Source organism: Thalassophryne amazonica, chromosome 11, assembly GCF_902500255.1.
Source record: "Thalassophryne amazonica chromosome 11, fThaAma1.1, whole genome shotgun sequence".
Lineage (NCBI taxonomy): Eukaryota > Metazoa > Chordata > Actinopteri > Batrachoidiformes > Batrachoididae > Thalassophryne > Thalassophryne amazonica.
The window spans coordinates 38,340,893-38,366,946 of record NC_047113.1 but is presented as its reverse complement, the minus strand read 5'-3'; the positions used below and the strand labels follow the sequence as shown (position 1 = coordinate 38,366,946).

The 26,054-nt window shown below is 41.6% G+C and overlaps 1 protein-coding gene across 2 annotated transcripts in view; it reads right to left on the bottom strand.

Moving 5' to 3' along the window:
- Window positions 1-5,479: 5,479 nt before the first annotated feature.
- The window catches only part of LOC117520065 (alpha-1B adrenergic receptor-like), a 44,361-nt gene continuing 23,786 nt past the window's right edge, over window positions 5,480-26,054 (bottom strand). The window contains exons 2-3 of one of the 2 annotated variants that reach the window (XM_034181370.1): window positions 6,589-6,655; window positions 5,480-6,524 (exon numbers count right to left, since the gene is read on the bottom strand). In XM_034181370.1, the coding sequence (XP_034037261.1) occupies window positions 6,038-6,524; window positions 6,589-6,655 (554 nt within the window). In that variant the 3' untranslated portion in view covers window positions 5,480-6,037. Of the gene's footprint in view, window positions 6,656-26,054 lie in introns of both variants that reach the window. The other variant, XM_034181369.1, reaches the window with a different exon arrangement.

Sequence of the window (26,054 nt, the reverse complement as noted above, 5' to 3'; positions counted from 1 at the left end):
TTCTTCCTGTTTAAAAGGGAGTTTTTCCTTCCCACTGTCACCAAGTGCTTGCTCAGAGGGGGTCGTTTTGACTGTTGGGGTTTTTCCGTAATTATTGCATGGCTTTGCCTTACAATATAAAGCGCCTTGGGCACTGTTTGTTGTGATTTGGCGCTATATAAATAAAACTGATTGATTTGATTTGGTTTTAAAACTGAATGAAGAATCAGCCACAAGAACCCTGGCACCAGCGATATCTAACATCCCAGCAGGAGGATCAACCTCATACTAACTGCTCAAAGCAACCGGGCCAACGTGACAGTACAGCAGAGACACAGTTCAGGATACTATCTATTCATATAAAAAAAGTCACAGGAGGGGGCGGGGCTATACTATACAGCAACAGTGACAGTAAATTAGTAAGTATCGACTGAATTGTTTTGTTTGAAATGGTAAATAAGTATCTAAAGAAATTGTTTAAATTGCTCTTTAAAACAGTAAACAATTTAGAAGCAATTGTTTTGTGTTTTGAAGCAGTGAATCATTTTCTAAAGCATTTGCTTCATGTTTATAAGGCATACTAAGCAGTAAATCAAGTTTACACTGAAATGTTTAGTGTTTGAAACAGTGAATGTCTGAAGCAGTTGTTTCATTTACTCTTTAAATCATTCAATCATTTTAAAGCAATTGCTTATTGTCTTTGAAACAGTGAATCATTTTCTGAAATAGTTCTTTAATTTATTTTCATATATTTTTTAAGAATTTAAAAATGGTGTATCATATGAAACTTAGATTGAATTATTAGTATTTTGAAACACTAAATAATTGTATGAAACTATTACCTGTTTATGTCCCAATCTGCCCCATGTCTGGGTTGTCATCTTGGTTTTGTTCTTTGTCTGTGTCCATGTCCCCAGTGTTTGAGCCTCTGTCTTTGATTTTTGGTTTATGATTACTTTAGTCACTGGTTTTATTTTCCTTTTTTTTTTTTTTACCACTGTATTCATTGGTTGTATTATCTGTTTATTATACTTTTGTCACATGTTGGTCATTTCTAGTTTCAGCTCCAGCCTTGAATTTTCTTGCTGATCTCTTTCAGTTCTCACCTTTCTTTTCCTGGTTTTGATCCTTTGTTCCTTTCATGTGTGGATTGCAGTGGTGGGCAACTGGATTGCAGTTCCGATAATCGATAATTATCGAAGATAATGTTTTCATTATCGGATTTTTTTTTTAGATAACTTGAAAACCATTATCGGACTAATTATCTTGCAATAAAATTTTTAGACCGATAACATGGTAAATAAAGCTGAACAGCTACAAATATTTATAAAACTTAAAATCAGTTGAGCTCCTACCTGTTAAATGTTTCGTAGCTGATGTGTAGTTCTACCCTCTGCAAAACAGAGAAGAGCTGCTTTAAGAAGAAAACGCTCTGTCCTCTGCAGGCAATGGAGAACTGGTTCCCCCCCAAAATATAAAAACTCATTTCTCTTAACCCCATACTAATACGCGGGCAATATCACCCAAGTCATACAGAGGCATACATTTTAACTTATGGTTCAACTTTTAACCAAACTAATATCGGACCAGTTATTTAAATTAATGTCATGTCTGAAATTTTATGAAGTGAAATATCAGATATATGTTTCAGTTTTAAAGTAATACGGTAATTTTTAAGGTTTTAATGTGGATATATGCTGTGCCCAGCAGTGCATTATGGGTAGGATAGGGTAATCTCAGTACGTTCACGACATGAGAAATGCATTTGAAACACTCTGATCAGGTTCTATGGACAACAGCATTAAACTCTAGTGTCTAAAATTCTCATGAATATATTCTCTGGGTTTATAGACGTGTTATTGTGTCTGCGTTTATTAAATTCCACGCATTTTAAATGTAGCAGACACGGATTATCTGGAATTTTGTTTTGGCAAGTTTTCAAGGTCTCTACTGGCCAGTAGTGTTCATTCGCCCTATTGATGTATCCCATAATCCCTTGCGTGCCAGAGAGTCGCTGCAGTCAACAACATATAGAGAATCAACATGATGACAGTTGTAAATTAATATTATACTACAAAAATGTATTTTTTTTATGCTTTTCGGCACGTTATATGAGACTGTTGCATGATACCCTGAAAACTTGCCTAAAACAATTATAACAATAATCCGTGTCTGTTATGTTTAATCTGCATGGAATTTAATAAATGCAAACTGAATTTCAGACATATTATATACAGTGAGGAAAATAAGTATTGAACACCCTGCGATTTTGCAAGTTCTCCCACTTAGAAATCATGGAGGGGTCTGAAATTTTCATCTTAGGTGCATGTCCACAAAAAAAAAAAAAAAAAAAAAAAATCCGGAAATCACAATGTATGATATTTTTAATAATTTATTTGAATGTTACTGCTGTAAATATGTATTTGAACACCTGTGAAAATCAATGTTAATATTTGGTACAGTAGCCTTTGTTTGCAATTACAGAGGTCAAACGTTTCCTGTAGTTTTTCACCAGGTTTGCACACACTGCAGCAGGGATTTTGGTTCACTCATCCATACAGATCTTCTCTAGATCTTTCAGGTTTGGAGTTTCAGCTACCTCCAAGATTTTCTATTGAGTTCAGGTCTGGAGACTGGCCAGGCCACTCAGGACCTTGAATATTTCTACTGAGCCCCCTCCTTAGTTTGCCCTGGCTGTGTGTTTGGGGTCATTGTCATGCTGGAAGACCCAGCCATGACCCATCTTCAATGCTCTTACTGAGGGAAGAAGATTGTTTGACAAAATCTCGCAATACATGACCCCATCCATCCTCCCTTCAATACGGTGCAGTCGTCCTGTCCCCTTTGCAGAAGAGCACCCCCAGAGTATGATGTTTCCACCCCCCATGCTTCACGGTTGGGATGGTTTTCTTGGGGTTGTTCTCATCTTCTAAACATGGTAAGTGGAGTTGATTCCAAAAAGCTCTATTCTGGTCTCATCTGACCACATGACCCTCTCCCATGCCTCCTCTGGATCATCCAGATGGTCACTGGTGAACTTCAAACGGGCCTGGACATGTGCTGGCTTGAGCAGGGGGACCTTGCTGCCCTGCAGGGTTTTAAACCATGACAGCATCATGTGTTACTAATGTAATCTTTGTGACTGTGGTCCCAGCTCTCTTTAGGTCATTGACCAGGTCCTCCTGTGTAGTTCTGAGCTTTCTCAGAATCATCCTTATCCCACAAAGTGAGATCTTGCATGGAATCCCAGACCGAGGGAGATTGACAGTCATCTTGTGTTTCTTCCACTTTCTAATAAATAATCATAACAATTGTTGTCTTCTACCAAGCTGCTTGCCTGTTGTCCTGTAGTCCATCCCAGCCTTGTGCAAGTCTGCAGTTTTGTCCCTGGTGTCCTTAGACAGCTCTTTGGTCTTGGCTATGGTGGACAGGTTGGAGTGTGATTGACTGAGTGTGTGAACAGGTGTCTTTATACAGGTAACAAGTTCAAACAGGTGCAATTAATACAGGTAAGAGTGCAGAATAAGAGGGCTTCTTAAAGAAAATTAACAGGTCTGTGAGAGCCAGAATTCTTGCTGGTTGGTAGGTGTTCAAATACTTATTTGCAGCAGTAACATACAAATAAATTATAAAAAAAAAAATCATACATTGTGATTTCGGACAATTTTTTTAGATTATGTCTCTCACAGTGGACATGCACCTAAGATGAACATTTCAGACCCCTCCATGATTTCTAAGTGGGAGAACTTGCAAAATCGCAGGGTGTTCAAATACTTATTTTCCTCACTGTATATTAGTCTCGAACAAAGAGGACAAACAGTATTGTAAATAACAATAATCAAGATGTTAAAGAGCAAACTTCACTTTCCTCCAGAACAACATGATCAGGAAGCGAGCGTAGCTCACAGCAGCTCCCATTGAAAATAACGTAGAGACAGCCTGTGATTCTCGCATTTTTACATAAAACAATGCAATAACAACGTCCTATAAACCCAGAGAATATATTCACGATAGTTTTAGGCACAATATAAAACTAGTTTTATGTTGCGATGTTAATGGTGTTATCTGGTGCAGCAGACAGTTAAAGTGCAGCGTGATCACAGCATCTCAATGCAGTTCTCAATGTTACTGAGATCCTCACAGTGTGGCGACCTCTCCGAGGTTTTGTGGAATTTGAAACGTCAATACGGCGAATAGCCACACTTATGTGTGAAGACAATGTTGAGTGCATGTTTTACAATATAATAAAACGTTCGCACAACATCATAAAACGTGAGCACATCTCTCCACATGCACAACATTTTGCGATGACACTTCCAGGGCTCCGTAAAAATGCCTGTTTTTACAAATAAAAAATGGAATATTTTACAAAAGCACATTTATCTGTAAACACCAACACACGACACACGTCACATTAACGTGTTGGTTTACATAATGAATGACTGAACCAATCAGTGTTTAGCAGAGGCACATTTTACCCAGAATCATTTGCGATCTGTCTGTTTGTTACAAAACCTCAGAATTAGTGCATTATTCAACATTAAAGATATATGTTATATTTTAACTTTGCACAAATGACAGAATTGACATTAATGGAGTTATTCTATCAGTATTAATGTTATTTATAAATCAAAACCATAAGTCAGCACTGCCTTATTTTCGAAGACCTCCGCCTGACTGGAGCGTTGTGATTGGTAGAGAGCTGGGCTTTATGGCTACTCTCAGCTTGCTTCTGTGCTGGAAGCTTTGTAGTAAACAAGAGCTTCCAGCAGGGGGCAAGATGTTCAAAGACAGAAATGTGGGCTCATTGTTTGGGTTTGTTGTCACTTTTGATGCTACCAGAAGCGAACGTGGTGTTAAAACTCAAATTCAGTTTATTAGTAGTTGCAAATGTACCAGAGACAATACTGGAATTTATCGGTGATCTGTAACTTCCGATACATTTTTGGGTGGTTTATCGTTTTATCTTTATCAAAGATAACTTTTCAGTTATCTGATTATCTGTTATCAAAGTAATTTTTTGGTTCTGTGTCCACCACTGGGGATTGTTTGCATTTACTTTGTATTATTATTGGATTCACCTCTCAGTCTATTTCTGCTTAGTATTTACTTTACTGCTCTCTCTTGCTCCTGCTTGTCTCATCTTGGCCTCTTTCTTCCACTCCTCTGTCTGTTTAGTGTTTATTTTACTGCTCTCTCTTGCTCCTGCTTGCCTCATCTTTGCCTCTTTCTTAAATGCCCCTTCCTGAACTTTCTCACACACCTGGTCTCACTCTCCTTAATCACTACACTTTATATTTGAACCTCACCTTGTTCACTCCCTCTCTGTCAGTTCTGCCACAGCTCTCGTCCACCCTGTTTGTTGCTCTTGTTTTGTCTGTGTTCCACTGTGTGTGCCCTTGCTTTGTATTTTGACCTCACTTTTGCTTCAGCCTTTGTACTTGAACTCACAGGCTCATTTCACATATAGATCTACACAGAAATGAAGAGTTTTCCCTCAAAGTTTGAGCAACATTTATTTATTTATCCACCACAGTTCTCCAAGTGACATTCAGAATGTTTCGTACATCAAACATACAAATAGTTGATTACGTTTCATTGTGCACAGCAGATAAACCAGGCTACACATTATATCCACAACATACCATAAAGATATCAAGTGAATGCAACACAATTGTGACTGTTTGTTTATTACATATCTTACAGAAACCCTTTTCTTTCTCACGTTCGGTCTTTTTGCAAAGGACATGTGGACTTTTAATTTAAAGTGAAATAAAACATTTGTTTCCCGTCATAATTTATTGTTGTCTTTAATCACGTCTCACACACACACACTGGTGTTTTTTCTAATTTGAATACATCTTTGTAACGTTTTTCCTTGCAGTTCACTGAAACAAAGCTTACACACCACTTCACCACAGATACAGTAAGAAAGAACACAATAGGCCTCACACAGCAGCATCTTCACGAGTCTGTCACCGAACACTGCTCACGACCCACACACTGATGTGTGGTCACCCACTGAATCAACAGGTCAAAGTTTGTGAAGCCTCATCACTTACATCCTGTCCTCAGGAATGAAGGTCTGCTTGTTGACTCTCCTGTCAGCGCTCTTACCAAAGGAGAAGGAGAAAACGCCACTGCTGAAGCCCTCTGTAGGTTTCGTTCCTTTGTTGTCTCCTCTCTGCTGGCAGTCTGTGGGGCTAGCACTCAGCATGCTGGGGGTGGACAGCGTTGGGCTTGTGGTCCCCCAGATGAATAATGTTTCTCCTTCGGGGCACGGCGGGAGGCCCTGGCTCAGGTAGCTGGGGCTCGGAGTGGCTGAGGACGGCAGAGTACGCTGGCTGCCATTCAAAAAGCTGGAGTTGTGCTCGGCTGAGCCTTTGCGCGAGTGTTCGCAAGAGCTGAAGTTGGAGGAGCGGTAATTGTACCCCCTCCAGCCGGGGCGCTTCCGCTGGTGACACTGGCATCGGAGGATGCGGATGAAGGCGAGTTTAAACTCACGGTTGTAGCAGGGGTAGATGATGGGGTTCAAGCAGCTGTTGCGGATGAAGGCGAGTTTAAACTCACGGTTGTAGCGGGTAGATGATGGGGTTCAAGCAGCTGTTGAAATATCCCAACCAGAAGATCACTTTGAACAGGACATCAGGAGGGCGCAGGTTCACATTAAAAGACCCTGAAACAGCAAAGGAAGACAAAATGGAAATATTGGATTTAATCATCAGCATGGCTTTACGTAACTGTATGACATGCATGTCTTCATCATCATCATCATCATCATCATTTATTATTATTATAATCATTATTCATTTAAACAAAAGGTCATTCATTTGACATTTTGATGGGAAATAGTAGGAATTTAAAAATATTATTTTCTTTTATTTAGGAGACAAATTATTACAAGTGAAGCTGCATTTGGCCCGCAGGCCTCCTGTTGCCCATCCCCAAACTTTTGGTTTGTTGATCTTGATGAAGCCTAATTAAGTTGTACCCAGTAGATGGCAGCATTGATTAGGACTGCTGCAACATAGGGCGGCTGTGTGTGTGTGTGTGTGTGTGTGTGTGTGTTAAAGTTATGTTTTACAGAATTTTAATAGATTATTCTCCAGCATGAAACTTTCACAAACAGTGAAGTTAATCTCTAAAATGCACTAAAATGTTGAAACCACTTTATGCAGTACTAAGAATGAACTAATTCTACTTCACTGACATCAAACATATATGTATAAGGAATGCATACAAAAACTACTACAATATACATAACTTTTTGGGATAATTAATTAATTAATTTTAATTAAATTAGTTTTACTTTAATTTAAAGTAAACTTAAATAAATGACAAAAATTCCAGCTGTGTGACTTGTATGTGCTGCAGCTTTTGCGATATGGTATTTTTAGAAGACACAGCGTGATCAGTAATGCTGTCCACCCGGTTGTTTCCTTTCATCTGTTTGGAGTCCAAGAATGATTAAGATGTTCTATTTTGTATTGATGGCTGCGAGAACGTCACATGTTCAGCTGAAACAGTAGCAGCAGCAGCTGTTGGCACTGAATTTACTCACTCTCTCATCTTGAACTGCTCACTCTAATTAAGGGTCACAGGGGCACTGAATTTATTTCAAACAAATTTCAGATTTAGTCTGTGGGGCTAGATGGAAATAATACTCGTTTATCCACATTATTTAGCATTACGCATCTCATAAACAAGTCTACTTTTGTGGCCAGATGTGTCTTTTTTCTAAACTGAGGCAGAACTGTTACATCGGAGAACACTTTTAATAGAGATGCTGGTCAGACATGCTGCTTTGAGATAAGGGGAGCTTTTTAATTGACAGTACATGGAATGTCAGCTGAACTAATACAATGACTGTCGAAATAACACTGAGGTTTTAATAGATTTAGGATGCTGTGTGAATACTCAGACAGATGGCAACACAACAATCTCACACGTGTTTGTGTGTGTGTGTGTGTGTGAGTCACATTTCAGTATCAAATTTAAACATTATTAATGACTAAATCTAAAACATCTCATACAATTCCGTGACAGATGTATTTGTCCACTAATGAGTTAAGTGCATTAACTCTGTAATTTTACAAACGAAGCTCTATTTTTGATGTTTTGGGAGTCAAAGTTGTGACATAAATGAAATTTAATTGCGACAAAATTGATTTAGAATCTAAGTGCCATCATGTGCTAACTCACTATAGAAAAACACTATCAATGTGTTACAGAATCAGCCCCTCATCAGTGGTCCATTCGTAATTCAGTGGAAATGGCACTGGGAGAGGATGGTAGGCTAAGGTAAGTGGCTAACAGTATAACTGATCCTATTTAAAAAGTTTGTTTACATTTAGTTAGTAAACCGTGCACATTTACTCAGCGGGACCCTGCTGTGCTGGTGGACACTTCTAATGACATTTTTGCCTGCTCTGGAGTGTTTTTATCATTAATTAGCCGGTTAGCCTGCGAATGTGTTTGTGTTCCAAAACTGATTTTTATTTTTGGACCTGAGTGAAAGATAAAATATCTATAGAGAGAGCCCATGTGGAAAATTTTGAACTTCCCCCTATATAGGCATATAGGATTACACAACATTATCACCCTTTGAAGCCTTTTGTTCTTACAATAAAACATCTTCATTAATTATTTTTGAGGGTGTTTCCCAAGCTCTGGAAACATGGGACTAGTCTGACGATTTCAACACAGCACCTCATCAAACCATGACTCATTTCTGCAGTGCCGTGGCAGCAAAACAATATATACTGCCCATTTGTGCCTCAGTACCGTGAGGCAGCAGAACAACATGTCTGTGCATAGAGCCGCAAAAAACTGGCCTAAAGTCCAGGGCAGTGTCATCGTGGTACTTAGGGAGCCCAACACTCAAACGAATTGTTGCCTTTTGTATCACCTTTTTTCTTCCCCACATTCCAACCTTGAAAGTCCCCGTGTGCCAGAGCGCACAGATGTGTGCGACAGCCACATTTCCACAAGGGAGCTAAATGCACTTGATCTGAAATGATCTGGATCCTGAACTGTTATCAGCATGAATTACAATGACCGGTTGTGTGACTGATGTGTGAATCACATTTTATTCAAATCAATGCTGCCATGTAGAGTATTATGCAAATGTTGAGTTGTTGATTTTGAGGTTGTTGAAAAGTTGATTTTTTTTTTATAAGTACAACTAAAACTAATTTGAAATTTTATTACAGCAAAAATTAACAACAAAATAAATTAAATTAAAAGTTAAAACCTTATATTTTATTACCGGCAGTGGTGGCCACACTTTAGCGAATCAGCTAACAGCTAAGTAGTGAAGCTAATTTATTCATTAGCAGATTAGTTTTTCATCACCTCTGAAAACCATTTGCGCAAACAATTGAAAAAGGTTTAACAGTCTTAAATATTTGTAAACCCTAAAAACCACGTGTGTTCTTGTTGTAGCTCATACATTAATCCAGACAGCAAAACTGACACATCGCGCTAAAGTAATAAGCAGAATAAATGTATTAATTAGATTATTAAAATGATGTTACTGTTTTTTTAATTCTTAGTGTTTCTTATTTAATATATACTTGTACTATGTACTGTGAATAAACTATATGTTGAAGGGAAACTACTGTTTAATTTATTTGTGGTTACATTATTTATGTACAACTGATCATCTATCTGACCCTGCCATGCAAAAACTTTATGAACCTACCTGTTGATGCTACAAATTTCACATTTCTAGGTCTGTTTTCAGCGTTTTTAGAAACCCAAGCCATAACTACTGTTGTGTGGGCTGCCGAAGAGGAGGTACTGCTGGCCCACCACCAGATGGTGCCTGCCTTGTGGGCATCTTTTTGCCAGTAGAGGGCGCTTTGGCCTGTTGGCACCACCAGGTGCGCACCGTTAGGCTGTCAGCTGTCTGTCATCAGTCATCACCCGTCCATAAAAGCATGGGAGAGACACCATAACTCTGACGAGTTATCAGCTTACCACACAGGTAAACCTACTCAGCCGTTTTGTGCCGTACGCACATTCATTGTTACTGAAGTCTTTGCAGTTGTGACTTATACTTGCAGCTTGTAGCCGAGTTGTGGAAGTTGGAGGAGTTGGTGTCTCCACTCCTCACTTCTGACTTACTGAGTATAACATTTGACACTGCACGTCCTCCAGTTTTTCCTCTGCACTCTGGGATTTATTCCTCAAGAGGATAACTGTGAGTTGCTGACTGTTTGCTGGGTGTACACACACCCACCTTAACCTGTTTTTGCTCCTGCCAGCAGTACCGGTCTGACAGCCTTGAGTGGTGGCCACCTGGGGACCAGGACTTGGGCGGCTCTGGTGTATTGCAGGCCTCCGGCTGGTGGTGGAACTTCGTGGGCTCTGGCTCTTCTCTGGATAGGCATCTCCTACCATGGGCCTGCCACGTGTCACCATTTTGTTATTAATTGGACTCAGCATATTCGTCTTCTGTTTGCACTTTTGCATAATAAATTGTTATTTATTGGAATTCCTATTGACCACTCATTTACGCTCCCTAACGTGGGTCCGTGCATTCACTTTCCCAGCAGGATAACTCGGCCACGTCATGGACTCCGAGGGGCGGTTTACTACCTACTGACCAATCAATGGAAGTGCAAGGTGCGCAGGATCCACCAGGAGGATCACTGGGTGAGCTGCAGCACATTCTGTCTAACCTCACTGCTCGGTTGGATTTATTAACTGAGCAGGACGCTCTCCTCAGCCGTTGGATGGAGGCTCTCACCGCGCAGGTAGACGCGTGCGCGCAGCCGCTCCCACTCCAGTGGATCAGCCGCCAAACAGAGTTAATCCAGTGGTCGTTCAGAGCCCCCCATCGCCCGAAGCTTACATAAGTCCCCGGAACATACGGTGGTTGTTGTTGAAACATGTGCGGACTTCCTGATGCAGTGCGCACTGTCTTTTTTCACAACGGCCCATTATGTACGCGTCTTGAGCACAGCCGGTTGGCTTACGTAATTTAATTTACTTTGGGGCAGAGCATGCGCCTGGGCTACGGCGCTCTGGGAACGAGATTCACAGGTCCTCTCTACTTATACTGAGTTTTATAAGGGAGTTTGGACAGGTGTTCAATCATCCCAACAGAGGCCGCTTCAAATATGCTGCTGTCAATGAGACAGGGACGACGGAGTGCTGCTGATTATGCAATCGACTTCCGCATCGCAGCAGCGAGGTCCGGTTGGAATGCAGTCTCACTCTGCGCCGCCTTTGTAACGGGCTGTCTCCTGCCTTAAAGGAGCATCTGGTGGCTAAGGACAGCCGTGGGATTTAGATGGGCTTATTGATCTGGTTATACGCTTAGACAATCGGCTTGAGGAATTCAAGCGGGAGCAAGACGAAGGGCGTGCCGGTGTGCGCGCTGTCCCTCTCCCCTCCAGATCCGAGTTAGTGCCGTCCCTTTCCCCGCTCCAAAGCCTGGGCTCTCCGCGTTACACCAGCTCCCCTGCTGACGTTGCTATGGAAACGAGCAGGGTGAAAGTGACAGTAAAGAAAAAACAAAGGAGACTGGCACGTGGAGAGTGTGTTTACTGCGGCTCGAATGAGCATGCACAGAATAAGGGGCCCCAGGCGGTTAACACCAAAGCTCACCTTAGAGACTGGGCTAAGAGTGAGCCATACAAACCACACGGGTGTCCCACGCAAATGCGCATGACTCCCAGTCACAATCCTCTGTGGGGATTTAACCCTTACCCCTCCAGCACTGATTGACACAGGATCAGAAGGGAACCTACTGGACAGTAGGTGGGCTAAGGCTGTAGGGCTCCCTCTGGTGGCCGTTCCTTCTCCATTAAAGGTGGGGGTACTAGATGGCACCCTACTACCAGAAATAACACACCAGACACAGCCTTTAACCTTGGTTGTCTCTGGTAATCACAGGGAGGAGATTGTGTTTTATGTAACACCTTCTACCTCCAGAGTTATTTTGGGTTATCATGGATGATAAAACACAACCCCGGATTGATTGGCCATCTGGGGTTGTGGCTCAATGGAACGAAACCTGCCACCGGGAGTGTTTAAGATCCTCGGTGCCACCTGGAGATGAAGTTAAAGAGGAGGTCAGAGTCCCCCCAATCTCACGGAGGTGCCGGCTGAGTATCATGACCTTGCTGACGTCTTCAGCAAGGATCTGGCACTCACCCTGCCCCCCGCATAGACCGTATGATTGTGCCATTGATTTGGTTCCGGGCGCTGAGTATCCGTCCAGCAGACTGTACAACCGCTCACGTCCTGAAGGCGAATCAATGGAGACCTACATCTGGGACTCTTTAGCTGCCGGGCTAATCCGGAATTCTTCATCCCCATTAGGTGCAGGTTTCTTTTTGTGGGCAAGAAGTACGGCGGTCTCCATCCATGCATTGATTATAGAGGGCTCAATGAGATCACGGTTTGCAACCCGATACCCGTTACCGCTCTTAGATTCAGTGTTCACACCCCTGCATGGAGCCAAAATATTCATGAAGTTGGATCTTAGGAATGTTTACCACCTAGTTCGGATAAGGAAGGGAGACGAGTGGAAGACGGCATTTAACACCCCCTTAGGGCACTTTGAGTACCTGGTCATGCCGTTCGGCCTCACTAATGCCCCCGCTACATTCCAGGCATTGGTTAATGATGTACTGCGGGATTTCCTGCACGGTTCATCTTTGTATACCTGGATGATATTCTCATCTTCTCCCAGGACGTTGAGACTCATGTTAAGCATGTCCGTCAGGTCCTTCAGCGGTTATTGGAGAACCGGCTGTTTGTGAAGGCCGAGAAGTGTGAGTTCCATCGCACTTCTTTGTCCTTCCTGGGGTTTATTATCTCCTCCAACTCCGTCGCACCCGATCCGGTTAAGGTAGCTGCGGTGAGAGATTGGCCCCAACCGGTAAATTGTAGGAAGCTGCAACAGTTCCTAGGGTTCACCAATTTTTACAGGAGATTCATTAAGGGCTATAGTCAGGTAGTTAGCCCCCTTACAGCCCTGATCTCCACCAAAGTCCCCTTCACCTGGTCGGATTGGTGCGAAGCCGCGTTTAGGGAGTTGAAACACCAGTTTTCAACTGCACCAGTTCTGGTGCAGCCCGAACCTAGCCGCCAGTTCATTGTTGAAGTGGATGCCTCTGACTCAGGGATAGGAGCCATGCTATCCCAGAGCAGGGAGTCCGATAGTGTTCTCCACCCTTGTGCTTACTTCTCCCGCAGGTTAACCCCCGACGAACAGAACTATGACTTTGGCAATCGGGAACTCCTGGCTGTGAAAGAGGCCCTTGAGGAGTGGAGACATCTGTGAAGGGCAGCTGTGGTCCCATTTGTGGTTCTCATTGACCCCCGGAACCTGGAATATATCAGACCGCTAAGCGTCTGAACCCAGGCAAGCCCAGTGGTCACTGTTTTTTGGACGCTTTAGCTTCAAGATCACCTATGCCCCGGGACCAAGAACGTCCGGTCTGACGCCCTGTCCCGGGTGCATGAAGAGGAAGTTAAAGCAAGGCTGTTGGACCCACCGGACACCATCATACCGGAATCCACTATCGTCGCAACCCTCACGTGGGACGTGGAGGGAGTTGTTAGGGAGGCCCTGACGCGACACCCGGATCTCGGAGGTGGACCACACCAACAGACTGTACGTGCCACCAGACACTCGGACTGCCGTGTTGGACTTCTGTCACGGTTCCAAGCTCTCCTGCCATCCGGGGGGTGCGAAGGACCGTGGCAGTGGTCCGGCAGCAGTTCTGGTGGCCGTCAGTCGAAGCCGACACCAGGGACTACATCCGGGCATGCACCACCTGCGCCAGGGGCAAGGCTTCCCACCAGCCGAAGAAGGGGCTCCTTCAGCCGTTGCCTGTGCCTCGTCGCCCCTGGTCCAACATCGGTTTGGACTTCGTCATAGGTCTCCCTGCGTCCCAGGGTAAGACAGTCATCATGAAGATAGTGGACCGGTTCTCCAAGGCGGCCCACTTCGTGGCCCTCCCGAAGCTCACCAGCCTCCGGCTGGCGCTGGAACTTCGTGGGTTCCGGCTCTTCTCTGGATAGGCATCTCCTACCCTCGGGCCTGCCCACGTGTCACCATTTTGTTATTAATTGGACTCAGCATATTCGTCTTCTGTTTGCACTTTTGCATAATAAATTGTTACTTATTGGAATTCCTATTGACCGCTCATTAACGCCCCCTAACGTGGGTCCGTGCATTCACTTTCCCAACAACTACTTTCATATTATAAAAGTTAGTGATTACTGGTCGCATTAGTGAAATGTTTTTAGCTGTTAATGGTGTCACAGTTAACTTTTCAGTTAGCAGATTAGTGGTTACTGAAGGTAAATTTTAGGTCGTCTCAGTCCACCACTGCTAACCGGTACATGACACGTCAGTTGCCAATGTTTACTCAATATTATAATTAATATAAAACCTGAATGCAGTAAACACATCAAGATTTTTTAAATGAACTGCTGGAGATCACATAAATTTTTTAAAAACTGCAGCCTTTCAAATTTCACAAAACTGACTAAATTGAGTTTTCTACCAACATATACGCATTATAATGTTGGTTATTTTTGTAATATGTCACAAAATCACAGCTCATTTTAATGAACACATATTTACTTGATGTGTGTTCATGGAGCGTGCACGCTAACAGTCGTAAGATGTCTTAATCACTTCAGAGGTGCTTTAAAAAAAACAGCCTTTTTAGATTTAGAAGTGTTATTTCTCACTAACTTTTGCAAAATATATGAAAAACATGTTAGATTTATACAGGAAAAAAAGATGTTTTTGGAGTGTTTTCCACCATCTTGGTTTATTTTGTTCGAGTGAGCAGCGACACCTCCTTACTCCGATTGGCAGTTGCTCCATCCTTGCAGCAGCATTCTGCACCAACTGGAGACGTGCAAGAGACGACTGATTAATGCCCGAATAAAGTGCATTACAATAATCAAGTCTGGAGCTGATGAAAGCATGAATGGCCGTCTCAAGATCACATCTACTGAGGAAGTGCTTTATTTTAGCCAAAAGGCTAAGTTGGAAAAAACTAGCATTGACAACAGAATTTATCTGTTGATCGAACCTCAAACAGCTGTCAATATCACTCCCAAATTCTTGACAGCTGGTTTTACATAGTTAGCCAAGCACCAAAATTTGGTGTTACCACATTTGGTATGCCAGAACGCTCAAACACCATGATCTCAGTTTTACCATCATTCAGGTAAAGGAAGTTTTGGGACAGCCACTGCTTTACATCACAAATACAATTAAATAATGATGACAAAGCATCACTCCCATTAGTCCTCACAGGCAGATAGATTTGCAGATCATCTGCATAACAATGAAAGGACAGGTTGTGCTGGGTTATAATTGACCCCAATGGCAAAATGTACAAAGAAAATAGAATCGGCCCAAGGACAGAACCCTGCGGCACTCCACAAGACAGATGAACAGTTGATGAGGAGATGTCCCCAGTCATGACAGAAAAGCTCCTTTCAGCCAAATATGATCTAAACCACTTAAGTGCAGTACCATGAATGCCAATAAAATGTTCTAACCGGGAAACAAGTACCGTGTGATCCACAGTATCAAAGGCTGCTGTGAGGTCCAACAGAACCAGCACAGCAGGATTCCCTGCATCCACCAACAAAGTGATGTCATTATGAACTTTTAAAAGTGCTGACTCAGTGCTGTGTCGTGATCTAAACCCAGATTGGAATTTTTCAAGGATGAGATTGTCTTCTAAAAATGATTGTAACTGTAAAAAGACAACCTTTTCTAAAACTTTAGATAGAAATGGCAGATGAGACACAGGTCTAAAATTGGATAAAACTGATGAGTCCAGGTGAGGTTTTTTAAGAAGAGGTCGAACCACCATAATAAAAGTAATAAAACCAAAATAAAATAAAATAAATAAATACACCAAAATCAAAGTAATAATAAAAACTGCTGTCTGGCTAGGTGAATGCTTTTCTAACGACTGGCTACTCAACCTGCCACAAATTACGCAAGGTGATCATCATTTTTTTTTAATAAGCTGGGGGCGGCCTGTAGAACTTGAGCTGGATTCTGATTGGCACCAAAATGTAAATTGTCCTTTGTTTTGAAGCGATCCATCGCTCCACCAGAGACCTGCTGAAAACCTTTTAAGACAGAAAAAACTCCCAACCGCTGACGACCCACGTAACATCCTCCCAGGCTGAGTTAATAACAAACAGCAAAAACCTCAGGAAAGCAGACAGTGAATTGTTAATCACTGCTTTTATGAGATTAGTGTGAAAAATTTGTGTGTGCAGATAAAAGTGTGTGACTGTTTGTACACAGCTGCCCACATAATTAATATCACATCTAGTGAAAGAGAGGATGCACTATAACCACTGCCTTCAAGCGTGAAATTACCTGTGGTAAGATGTACAGCTGGTACACGGATGAAGTTTCATTAAACATCAGATCCAGAAGTTTCTAACAATTAATTCACATAATGCTGTATATTTTAGAATTCACTGTCTGAAGACAGTGAAAGCAGAAAAAGGTTGGTGTCCAGGTTTGCAGATGACAAGCTGAAATTTTTATTTAGTTTCAGTGTGATGCCACAACAAGCTGCAACTGTGCAAAAAAAAAAAAAAAAAAATTTAAAGAAATATTAACTTCAAATTAATTACAGGAGTGATTCCTCCTGAAAATTAGTGTGTTTGATATTTGTTCTGATGAAAAGTCAAATATCACAAAGACACATGCTATGTCTGCCACTGGTATAACAAGTGGAAAATACATTCTTTTATTACCTCCACCAAGGAGGTTTTTTTTTTTTTTAATTTACTGTGTCTGTGGTTTGTTTGCATGTTAACAGGATAACTCAAAACAAAAACAAAAAAATGCACAGATTTGAGATTTGGTGTGCAGATAGATGGCATTCTGGGAAATAAGTGATTACATTTTGAAGGCGATCTGAAGTACATTCTAGAGCTGAGATTCAGAAATATGATTAGCATATAGCAAGATTTTAACTGAAATTTGGTGAGCAAATGGTATTTCATTTTGAATTTGATCTGGAACATATATTGGATCCAGGATCACAAAGATGTTTGAAGCAATATGTGGCTTTGGCAGAGGTGTGGACTCTCTAGTTCGGTTTGTTCATTTTTTTCCCCACCCTCTTTAGTACAAGATCTACCACAGTTTGTTTACTAAAATTTTAGGATGTTTTCTTAATCGGCTGAGGAGAACAGAGTAATGTGACAAAATGACAGTGTCTCCAAGGGCAGTCACATGACCTCCTCTTTGGCAGAATGTAATCAGGTCTTCCTCTTGACATTATTTGTCAAGACACTCAATGTTATCAGGATATATTCAGAGGTTTTGGACATATCCTTCTAACAAAACACACAAACAGTCGATTGCTGAGTGATAGTCTTACGCACCCAAGTCTGTGTGTTTTCAGAACATCTGCAGATATTTGTGACTGCATAACGGTGCTTCATGGAAAACAAAAAAAGTATCATGCTGAAATGAAAAATGTGGAGCAGACCAAGATTACCATTTAACATTGTTCACGGCTCCTGTTGGACCTTCATGGTTACCAAAGCAGCCACGGGGCCCACAAGGTCTCCAGCATACTTCACCCCAACAGCCAATCTCCTACTTGATCAGGCCCGGCGCCAGAAAAAAAATATTAAGGGGGCGATGAGTTTATCACAGGGGGCGGGGTCGCCCCCCCCACAAAAGTGCACACCGAAACTGCGAGGCGCTATATTTTCCAGTATTTCTTTTCTTTCTTTTTTTATTTTTATTTTTGATAACTCTCATATCCGAGGGGCCGAGGTTGATGACGAGAGGGGCGTTGCCCCCAAACGCCCCCTCGTGGTGCCGGGTCCGTACTTGATCCGTTACCAGGTGTCACGACACGGACGAGGGGTTGGATTTTGACACCCAGTTACAGACATAGTATGTAAACGAGGTGAACACAAGGCTAAAACTTTGTGGGTTTAGGTTACATTAGAAGTGAAAAGTTCTGTCAGTTTTGAAGATTATAAGGATAGATGCACTTGAAAAATATGTTTTAATGGAACCAAATGGCTGGTGTGGTTGCTAGAAATAATTCTTTAAAAAATTCAGTAAAAATGCAAATATTTTTACAACGCTACCTGCAAAAGTTTACAGTATAAATCATGTAATTTACTTTTTTTTTTAAACCAGCAAATCCAACAATACTTTTCTACTCAATTAACATGATCATACTGCTTTTATACTAAATATTTCTAGAAAATTTAAATGCTGTTCTGAAACCCATTCAGTGATATTTCTTTGGGGTTCTACATTTTGCTCAGGGTCACCACAGGAGATTTAAATGGCATCAACTGTTGATTTGGCTTTTTAAAAACAATCCAGCTGCACAAGGAAAATGGGGTGTGCAGCCTTGAACCTGTGATATTTTGCTTTGGAGGTGCCATAGTCTTTTTATACTTTTTTGTTATTCAAATGGAAGTGCACAAATATATTTGTCAGATAAAGTAACCTATTTTAGACTACTGACAAACCCTTCTCAATTCTAAACAGACACATTTTTCAAAACTTCATATTAACATACTTTTACTATTAGTTTTTTTTTTTAAACCTGTCATCATTTGAAAAATGACATACAGCTTCTTTCTGTGTAAAGAGTAAACTCTGCCATCATGCTATAATTTTAACATTTTTTTTCTGTGTTTAAACTACAGGAATCTATAAATTCTACAATGAAATATGACACTTTAAGCATGTGATGACTGTAAAATTAACACGTGTGTTTGGTTCAGTGTTCTACTGCAGAATACTGTAAAGTAAATACTGCTTCACTGCGTTTCTGATTACTTTTTTAAAGCAATGATTCTTTTTAGAAATTCACTGTTAATTTCACAGACTTTTTTACAGTATATAGCTGTGGGATACAAAATGATATTTACCGTAGACTTAAAGACGTGGAATTTATTACGTAAACTATTTATGTAGTTTATTTGTATAGAGCATTTTAGCATATGTTTTCAAATGTGCACCTTATCCAACCAGCCCCCCTACCCAAGCTATAGATGAGATAAGAAATACAATCTGTGTGATATTGCTGCTTTGTTTTACATTAAAGTTGGTCTTCACTTTATTTTTCATTTCCTCTGCACTAATGGGGCTTGGCTTGCACAGTAGAACGTGCGTACGCATTGTCTGCAGTATGCGTGAAGTCGGCACATCCTTCCTTATAAATGCCGGTTCATGTGTGGGAAAAGGTGTACACATTGTTTATGACTGAGGCCCTGGAAGTGCTTTATTACCTCGGCCATGGAGGCAATGTTTCAGCCACTTTAACTCGCCTGTCTGTCAGCAGGCTATTTGCAAAAGACAAAAAAGGATTTTGATGCAGTGAGCTGGAGAGATACACCCTGAGTCAAAAGAGCTGATGAAATTCTAGGCCAGATGTGGATCCAGAATCATGTTTAATTAATGTTGTTATGATGCTGCCCATTTATTTCCATGTTATTTACATCTTAAATAGATGTGAAAAGATTTCAGTGAAATTTTATGAATGTCTCTGCCTTTGGGTCAAAAACAAAGTTGATTAAATTTGTGAGGAAAGTCAGAGCCAAAATAATTTTTATTCATATTTTTTAATGTCACTTAGTGATATTTTTACTTCATCAAAACAACGCTCACACAGGTGCATCACAATTAAAAGAAGGTAAACAAAAGCCTGATCAACTTTGGTGGAGGTACACTGAGTGAAATCTAGTGATGTGGTGATTGAATATTAAAGAAGTAATCTTTTAGATTTTTTTGATGTTGCTCCAGATCTACACCTAAATGGAATCAAAGGCTGATGGCGACTCTCCACTATTTCATTGAAATTGACTTTTTTTTTTTTAGATATCTTGACCTGAAGCATTGACCTTTGATCTTTGAACTTTGATCTTGACTGCTGAACTTGGATCCTGATTACTGACCGGTTTGATCAATGAGTGGATCTAATCTTTTATCTGTAATGAATGATCAGGATCTGGCCCTGCAACAGACTGACGTTCTGTGCAGGGCCAGGGTCCTCATGCCCCATGACTGCTGAGATAGCCTCCAGCACCCCCCCCCCCCCCCCAAACCCTTAACTGGAGTAAGCAGGTACAGAAAATGGATGGATGGAATGATCAGGATCAAAGGTCAGCGATCAGGATCAAAGCACAATCATCACAATGAAAAGTCAGAAGTCAGGATAAAATTTTAAGTTCAGAGATGAGATCTTTGGTCTGTGATGAACAATCAGGATCAAAGGTCAGTGACAAAGATCAAAAGCCAGTGTTCAGGATCAAAGTTGAAAATCAAAGATATGTGATCAGGATCAAAGTTCAGTTGTTGGGATGTACTTTCAGGATCACGAAGAATCAGGATCAAATTTTCAGAAAGTTCTAGTCCACTAGATTGGATTGAGGTGGGGAATTTAATTTGGGGACTGGACTGGTTGTCTGCCTGGGTAGTTGCCATCCAGGCAGTTCTGTGGTGTCATGGATGAGGCAAATTAGATGCTCGCCGACTTGACTTCACTTGACTTTAAATTACAGGGAACTCTGGAGGCTTGGGGATGGTTTGCAGAGTTTGAACACTCTTTTAGTTTTAGTAAGGATACAAGTCACTGTTGTGTTTGTGGAAACTAAAATGATAAATATTGCTTTTCTTTTAAAGTAAATGTTCCTTCTTCTATTAAATGTTTGACCAAATGTTTAAAGTTCTGTTTGTTTGACTGACTGTAACCCTTCTGTCACTTAAATACTAAAGACTCGCTTGGTGTGAAACTTACTGATCAACAGCCTTTTGTGACACATTTGATAAAAACCATTCCTTAGGCTGCCTCCTCAGCCAAATGGCTCCGTGTTACCCTGCTTAAACCCTGATCAATCACAATACAAGAAGAAGCACTGTAGACAGTCTCACAGTGGGACATGGCTTTGGGACCCCCAAGAACTCCTGATCAGGGGCGTAGGTTTGCATATGGACCATAGGGACAAGTCACAACCAATATTTTGGGATGGCAAAATAGTCCCTACCAATATTTAGCATTTTTGTTTATATAACAAAATCATTCACTATTTTTTTGCGAACTCGATACTATAATTTTAGTCGTCATGTTTTGTGTTTTTGACGTGCCAGAGTGACAGGGTTACCCATGTTGCAATTTCATTAGCTCACGTTCTTCTCACATGGACGTAAACAAAGCGCATCTCGTGGCAGGCAGTGCTTCATTTGTAAAGTGGGAGGTCCCGGAGCGCAGAGGATGGGTGGCTCCGGTGCAGTGTTGCCAAATGTACGATAATTATCGTATTTGTACGATAGTTGTGCCCTCTGTACGATGTACGATCAATAATGGGAAAAAATCCAATATGTACGATAATTTCAGTTGGTTGCCCAAACACACATCTCTCTCTGACACCCAAGAATCATTTTGCAGGCGTTGCACTCAGTCAGCATCAAAGACACACCACACACAGGGCTGCTGCTGGCTTTCGGCAACCGTCATTTGAAAACCCGCCCCCTCTCATACAGAGTAATGAGTTCCATCCAATCTGTGCCGTGACAGGAAGATTCCCCAACCATCTTTTTTTTTCGAAACTTTATTTCAACAAATGCAATAACAAACGAACAAAACACAAGAGCAAAGAGATATACAAGAAAAATAAAAAAAAGTTCAAGTTCCTTATGGAGGTGTCAACATTTTTTCTGTGTTCAACAAAATCTGCACAAGTGGCCATGGCATCGGATGACGACAGCGACCTCGAGGTTGAATTCGACTCTTTCTAGTCTGGTAATTAACACGTTTGTGTCCCTTCACAGAAAAAAAAATGTTTCTAGTCTGGTAGTGCATTTGCGTTGTTTTTGTGCCATAGTTTCCCCCATTACTATAATTACTGTTTAAAAATGTGACATAAAATTCTTTGTAAATTAAAAAAAAAAACGCTAAAATAGCTACGTTGTATGCGTTTTGTTTGTGTACGATAATTTCTCCCAAAATACGATCATTTTGAGGTTTTGGTACGATAGTTTCATGTTTCATATCTGGCAACACTGCTCCGGTGCAGAAAAACAAGAAGGGCGGGGTGGAGGGCTTGCGAACAATGCTGTGCGCCACACTTAAACTGCACACCCACACAAACACGCACACACACCTTCACAAATGACACTAACATCCTGCCTTTTCCTCAAAAATTACTACATTTATGTTTGCTGTCTGTCTCTGTACTTTTCTGTCACTTTTGCGCTCTTTTTCATACTTTCCCTTGTTTCAAAAGTCACCGAACGCACTGTTGGAAAGAACGGGTTCTTGGCTTGCTGTCAAATTTTTCAGAGTGAGGGCTTATATGAGAACTTACGGTAATGAGAATCAGCGGCGCACTAGTTATTTTTTATTTTTATTTTTTTCAGCGGCGCACTAGCGTGAAACTTCCGTGTTTTTCCTTTGCGTTATGACATCACAGGCTTACGTTTACCGTAATACACCATATATATCATTGGAAATCTTTTTTTTTTTTTTTTTTGGCAAATTAGGTTGCCAGATACCTACAACTGCATTATTGATGAAGAGAATAGATTATACATCTTGGTTGCAAAAACTTTTTTTTTTTTTTGTTAGCTCCACAAGTATTTTTTTGTTGTCTTGTTTTCTCAGGTGTAGGCCTATAGAATAGATTAGTGATTTTGGGTGCAATTTTGTTATTTAAGCTATTTGTTTGTTTGCCTACACACTTAATAATGTAAATAAAGTGTTAAATTATTCAGCATTATGTCGTCATATGTTATGTATTATGCTGTACTTGTGCGTCTAATGGTATGAGTGGGTTAGGGGGTGGTGGTGGTGGGCAGGGGGGCCGGGGGGGTATTGTCCCTACCAAAGCTGAGACCAAACCTACGCCCTTGCTCCTGATCCACATAGACAGTCTCACAGTGGGACATGGCCCCCAAGGACTTGTAAATGAAAAGGACCCTTTGATCATCTTTTTCATCATCACAGCCCTGTCATAGATAGGAGAACAACCACTACTTCCTTTTCCTCTAACTCTGTGTTTATGTATGAACAAGTGTATTGTGTTAACACTGTATGCATAATTTCTTCCTGCCCTGATGTGGATAAAAGCTGTGCTCAGAAAGCCACACTTTACACTGTTCCAATCAGAGCACACTCTCTGGTTGAAATAGCATCCAAAGCTTTGTATTAAAGCCTGTTATTTGACAAACAGTCAATGTCCCGACTCTTTCTTCTTCCACAGACAAGCCTGAAAATCCTTCGGCCTTGACAGTTGGCATCACAAACAGGATGCTCGCTGGACTGTTGAACCGGAAAGGGTGAATGGCCAAACAGATCCAATGATCTGCCCCAATACCCGGCTTTAGGTTTTTCACGGACGGAGGGGAACCGACCGGTTCGATCGTCAGTGCAGCATTTCCACGAATCATGGGTGTTGTATTTAACAACACGGGTGAGAAAGGCTGTCATTTTTGTTGTGGAAGTTAAAACTGATTGTTTGTCAACAGGCATTGTATGTTAAAATAAATTTTATTTTAACTGAGTTTGGGCCCTGGTAGGAAATAATACTACAATGTGTTATTTCTGAGTGTAGGAGAAGTTTATTCTCTGAGTTTGTAGGAATTCTGAGTTTGGTAGGAAATACTAACCACTGAAGTGTGTTATTTCTGAATTTGTAGGAAATAAAAGTAATTTTATTTCTGAGTTTGAAAAAAAAAGAAAAAAGAAATGGGAAATAAATCAGGAAAAGAAAGCAAAAAAGATGAGGTTGATTGGTCTTCTCCCATTATACAGAGAGAAGGAAGAAAGAATGCTGAAAAGAAGGAGTTACATGAGGGAAAAGAGATGCGCGCACACACACACACACACACACACACACACACACACACACACACACACACACACACACACACACACACACACACACACACACACACACACACACACACACACACACACACACACACACACACCACGGCTCACACATTATCACCTACTAATCTCTCCCCTTCTCCACCACCCTATCCATCCAATTCCTTATATCCGAGTCCGCGAAGGGATGACTGGTGTCCTGTGTTCCGCCAACCTCGACAACAACCAGATCAGCAGCCTGCCGTTGTCCAGCCAAGTCCGCCAGTTCTACCACGAGATGTGGCTTCGCCACTGTCTCCACCAGATGATCCACCTGGCGCTGTGGGAGGACACCCATCTCCATCAGATGATGTGCCAGGCGCAGTGGGAGAACACCTGCAACCACCAGCTGAGGGCATGACAACCCGAGCCTGTGCTCACCAGCAGGCACAACAGAGAGATGACTTCCTCATCCCTGTCCAGCTGTATCTGAAGATTCAAGCTGTTGTTGAGAAGCCAGCAGTTCAAAGATTGAGACAACAGACCATTGCCTGGAATGATCAAGGCAACTATGAAGTCCATGTGCAGCAGATTTGTGATGAAATTAAGGCTAAATGTCCAGTTACTGTGGACATGGCAGCAATTCAAGCCTGCAAGCAAAAACCAGATGAGACTGTGACAGACTTCTTTGTCCAGCTGGAGAAAGAATGCATTGCACACAGTGGACATGGGAAAGATGATGGGGCTTATGATGCAGACAGCGAAACACCATTTGAAGCTGTTCTAAAGTCCTGTCTGGTCACTGGTCTAAGACCAGAAATCCGTCAGGGGCTCGAACAAACCCTGATTGGAGGTTGGGCTGACAACCGTGTGAAAGACATATTGAGACATGCACGTCATGCTGAAGCAAGAGAGGTGAAGAAAGCCACCAAGAAGGAGGACAATGATCATCATATCATGATGAATGCATTAGAGAAATCTACACCATGATGTCTCACAATGATGTCTGTTGAGAGAGGACATCCTCGTCAACATCGCTGACAGAACATTGGTCAGAGACCAAACAACAGAACCCGATCCAGAGACACCGCCAGTCCAGACAGCTGTTTCATCTGTGAGATGTCTGGCCACTGGTCTAACGAGTGCCCACAACGCCGCTCAGGGCAGGGTCGGGGACACAGAAGATTTGGTCGAGGTGGCAACAGAGGGGAACCAGAGCCAGTCCAGCAAAGCCAGAACGCCCTCGTGGACTGACTACGACAGACGGCCAGCCCAGCACACGGTGAATCAAACACACACAACACAGTCACACCCGCGGGACACCAACAAACATGAATTTTGAGAATAAAATAAATGATTATTTGGGTAAGAAACAGATGCAAATTCCTCCGGAAGTACAACAGTTGGTTTTAAATAAGATTGCCAAGTTAAAAAAAAAAAGTCTAATCCATATCATATGTTTCTGAAGCTTCAGCCTTTTGAGATATTGCAAACAGCTGTTTTAATTGTAAATGGGAGAAAACTGAAATTTATGATTGACACCGGTGCTACAACATCCATGATACAGAGCTCTGATTTTGAAGAACTCAAACCCACTCAAAAGACACACGTGTCAGTCTGTGCCAGTGGAGAAACATTACATGAACTGTTTTCCAAACCAGCGCTGTGTTATTGGGAGATAGGAGATCGACAGTTTCAACATGAGTTTGTCATGTCACAAAAGTGCCCTGTAAATTTGTTGGGCAGAGATATTTTGTACACTTGTAATGCAGTCCTGTCCTGCACAGGTAAAGGGATAACTGTCTCCTCCTCTCTTGATTACCCAGACCTGAGTTTGTTGAAAAATGATTCAAATAGACCTTTGTTTGTGTACTGTTGGTCCTTGATCCCACCTACTGGTGAACTGCTGCTAGAGTGTGTTAAACATCTGATCTCGTCAACTTTTGAGACAATAGAGTCAGAAAATATGCACTGTGCAGCATTTGTTTGTGATTTAGGCCAATGCAACTCTCCCTATGGGGAAAAGTTTTTTGTCAATGAGGCTGATGAAAAACTGACAGTGACAGAAGTTTATTTCAATGACTGCTTTGTGGCTGCAGAAATCCAACTCAATCATGATCAACAAGCAGTGTTTGGAGTACATCATTCCACTCACCAACCATGTCTCAGTTGCGAAGCCTGCCTCTAAAACATGGAAAAGTATTGGTC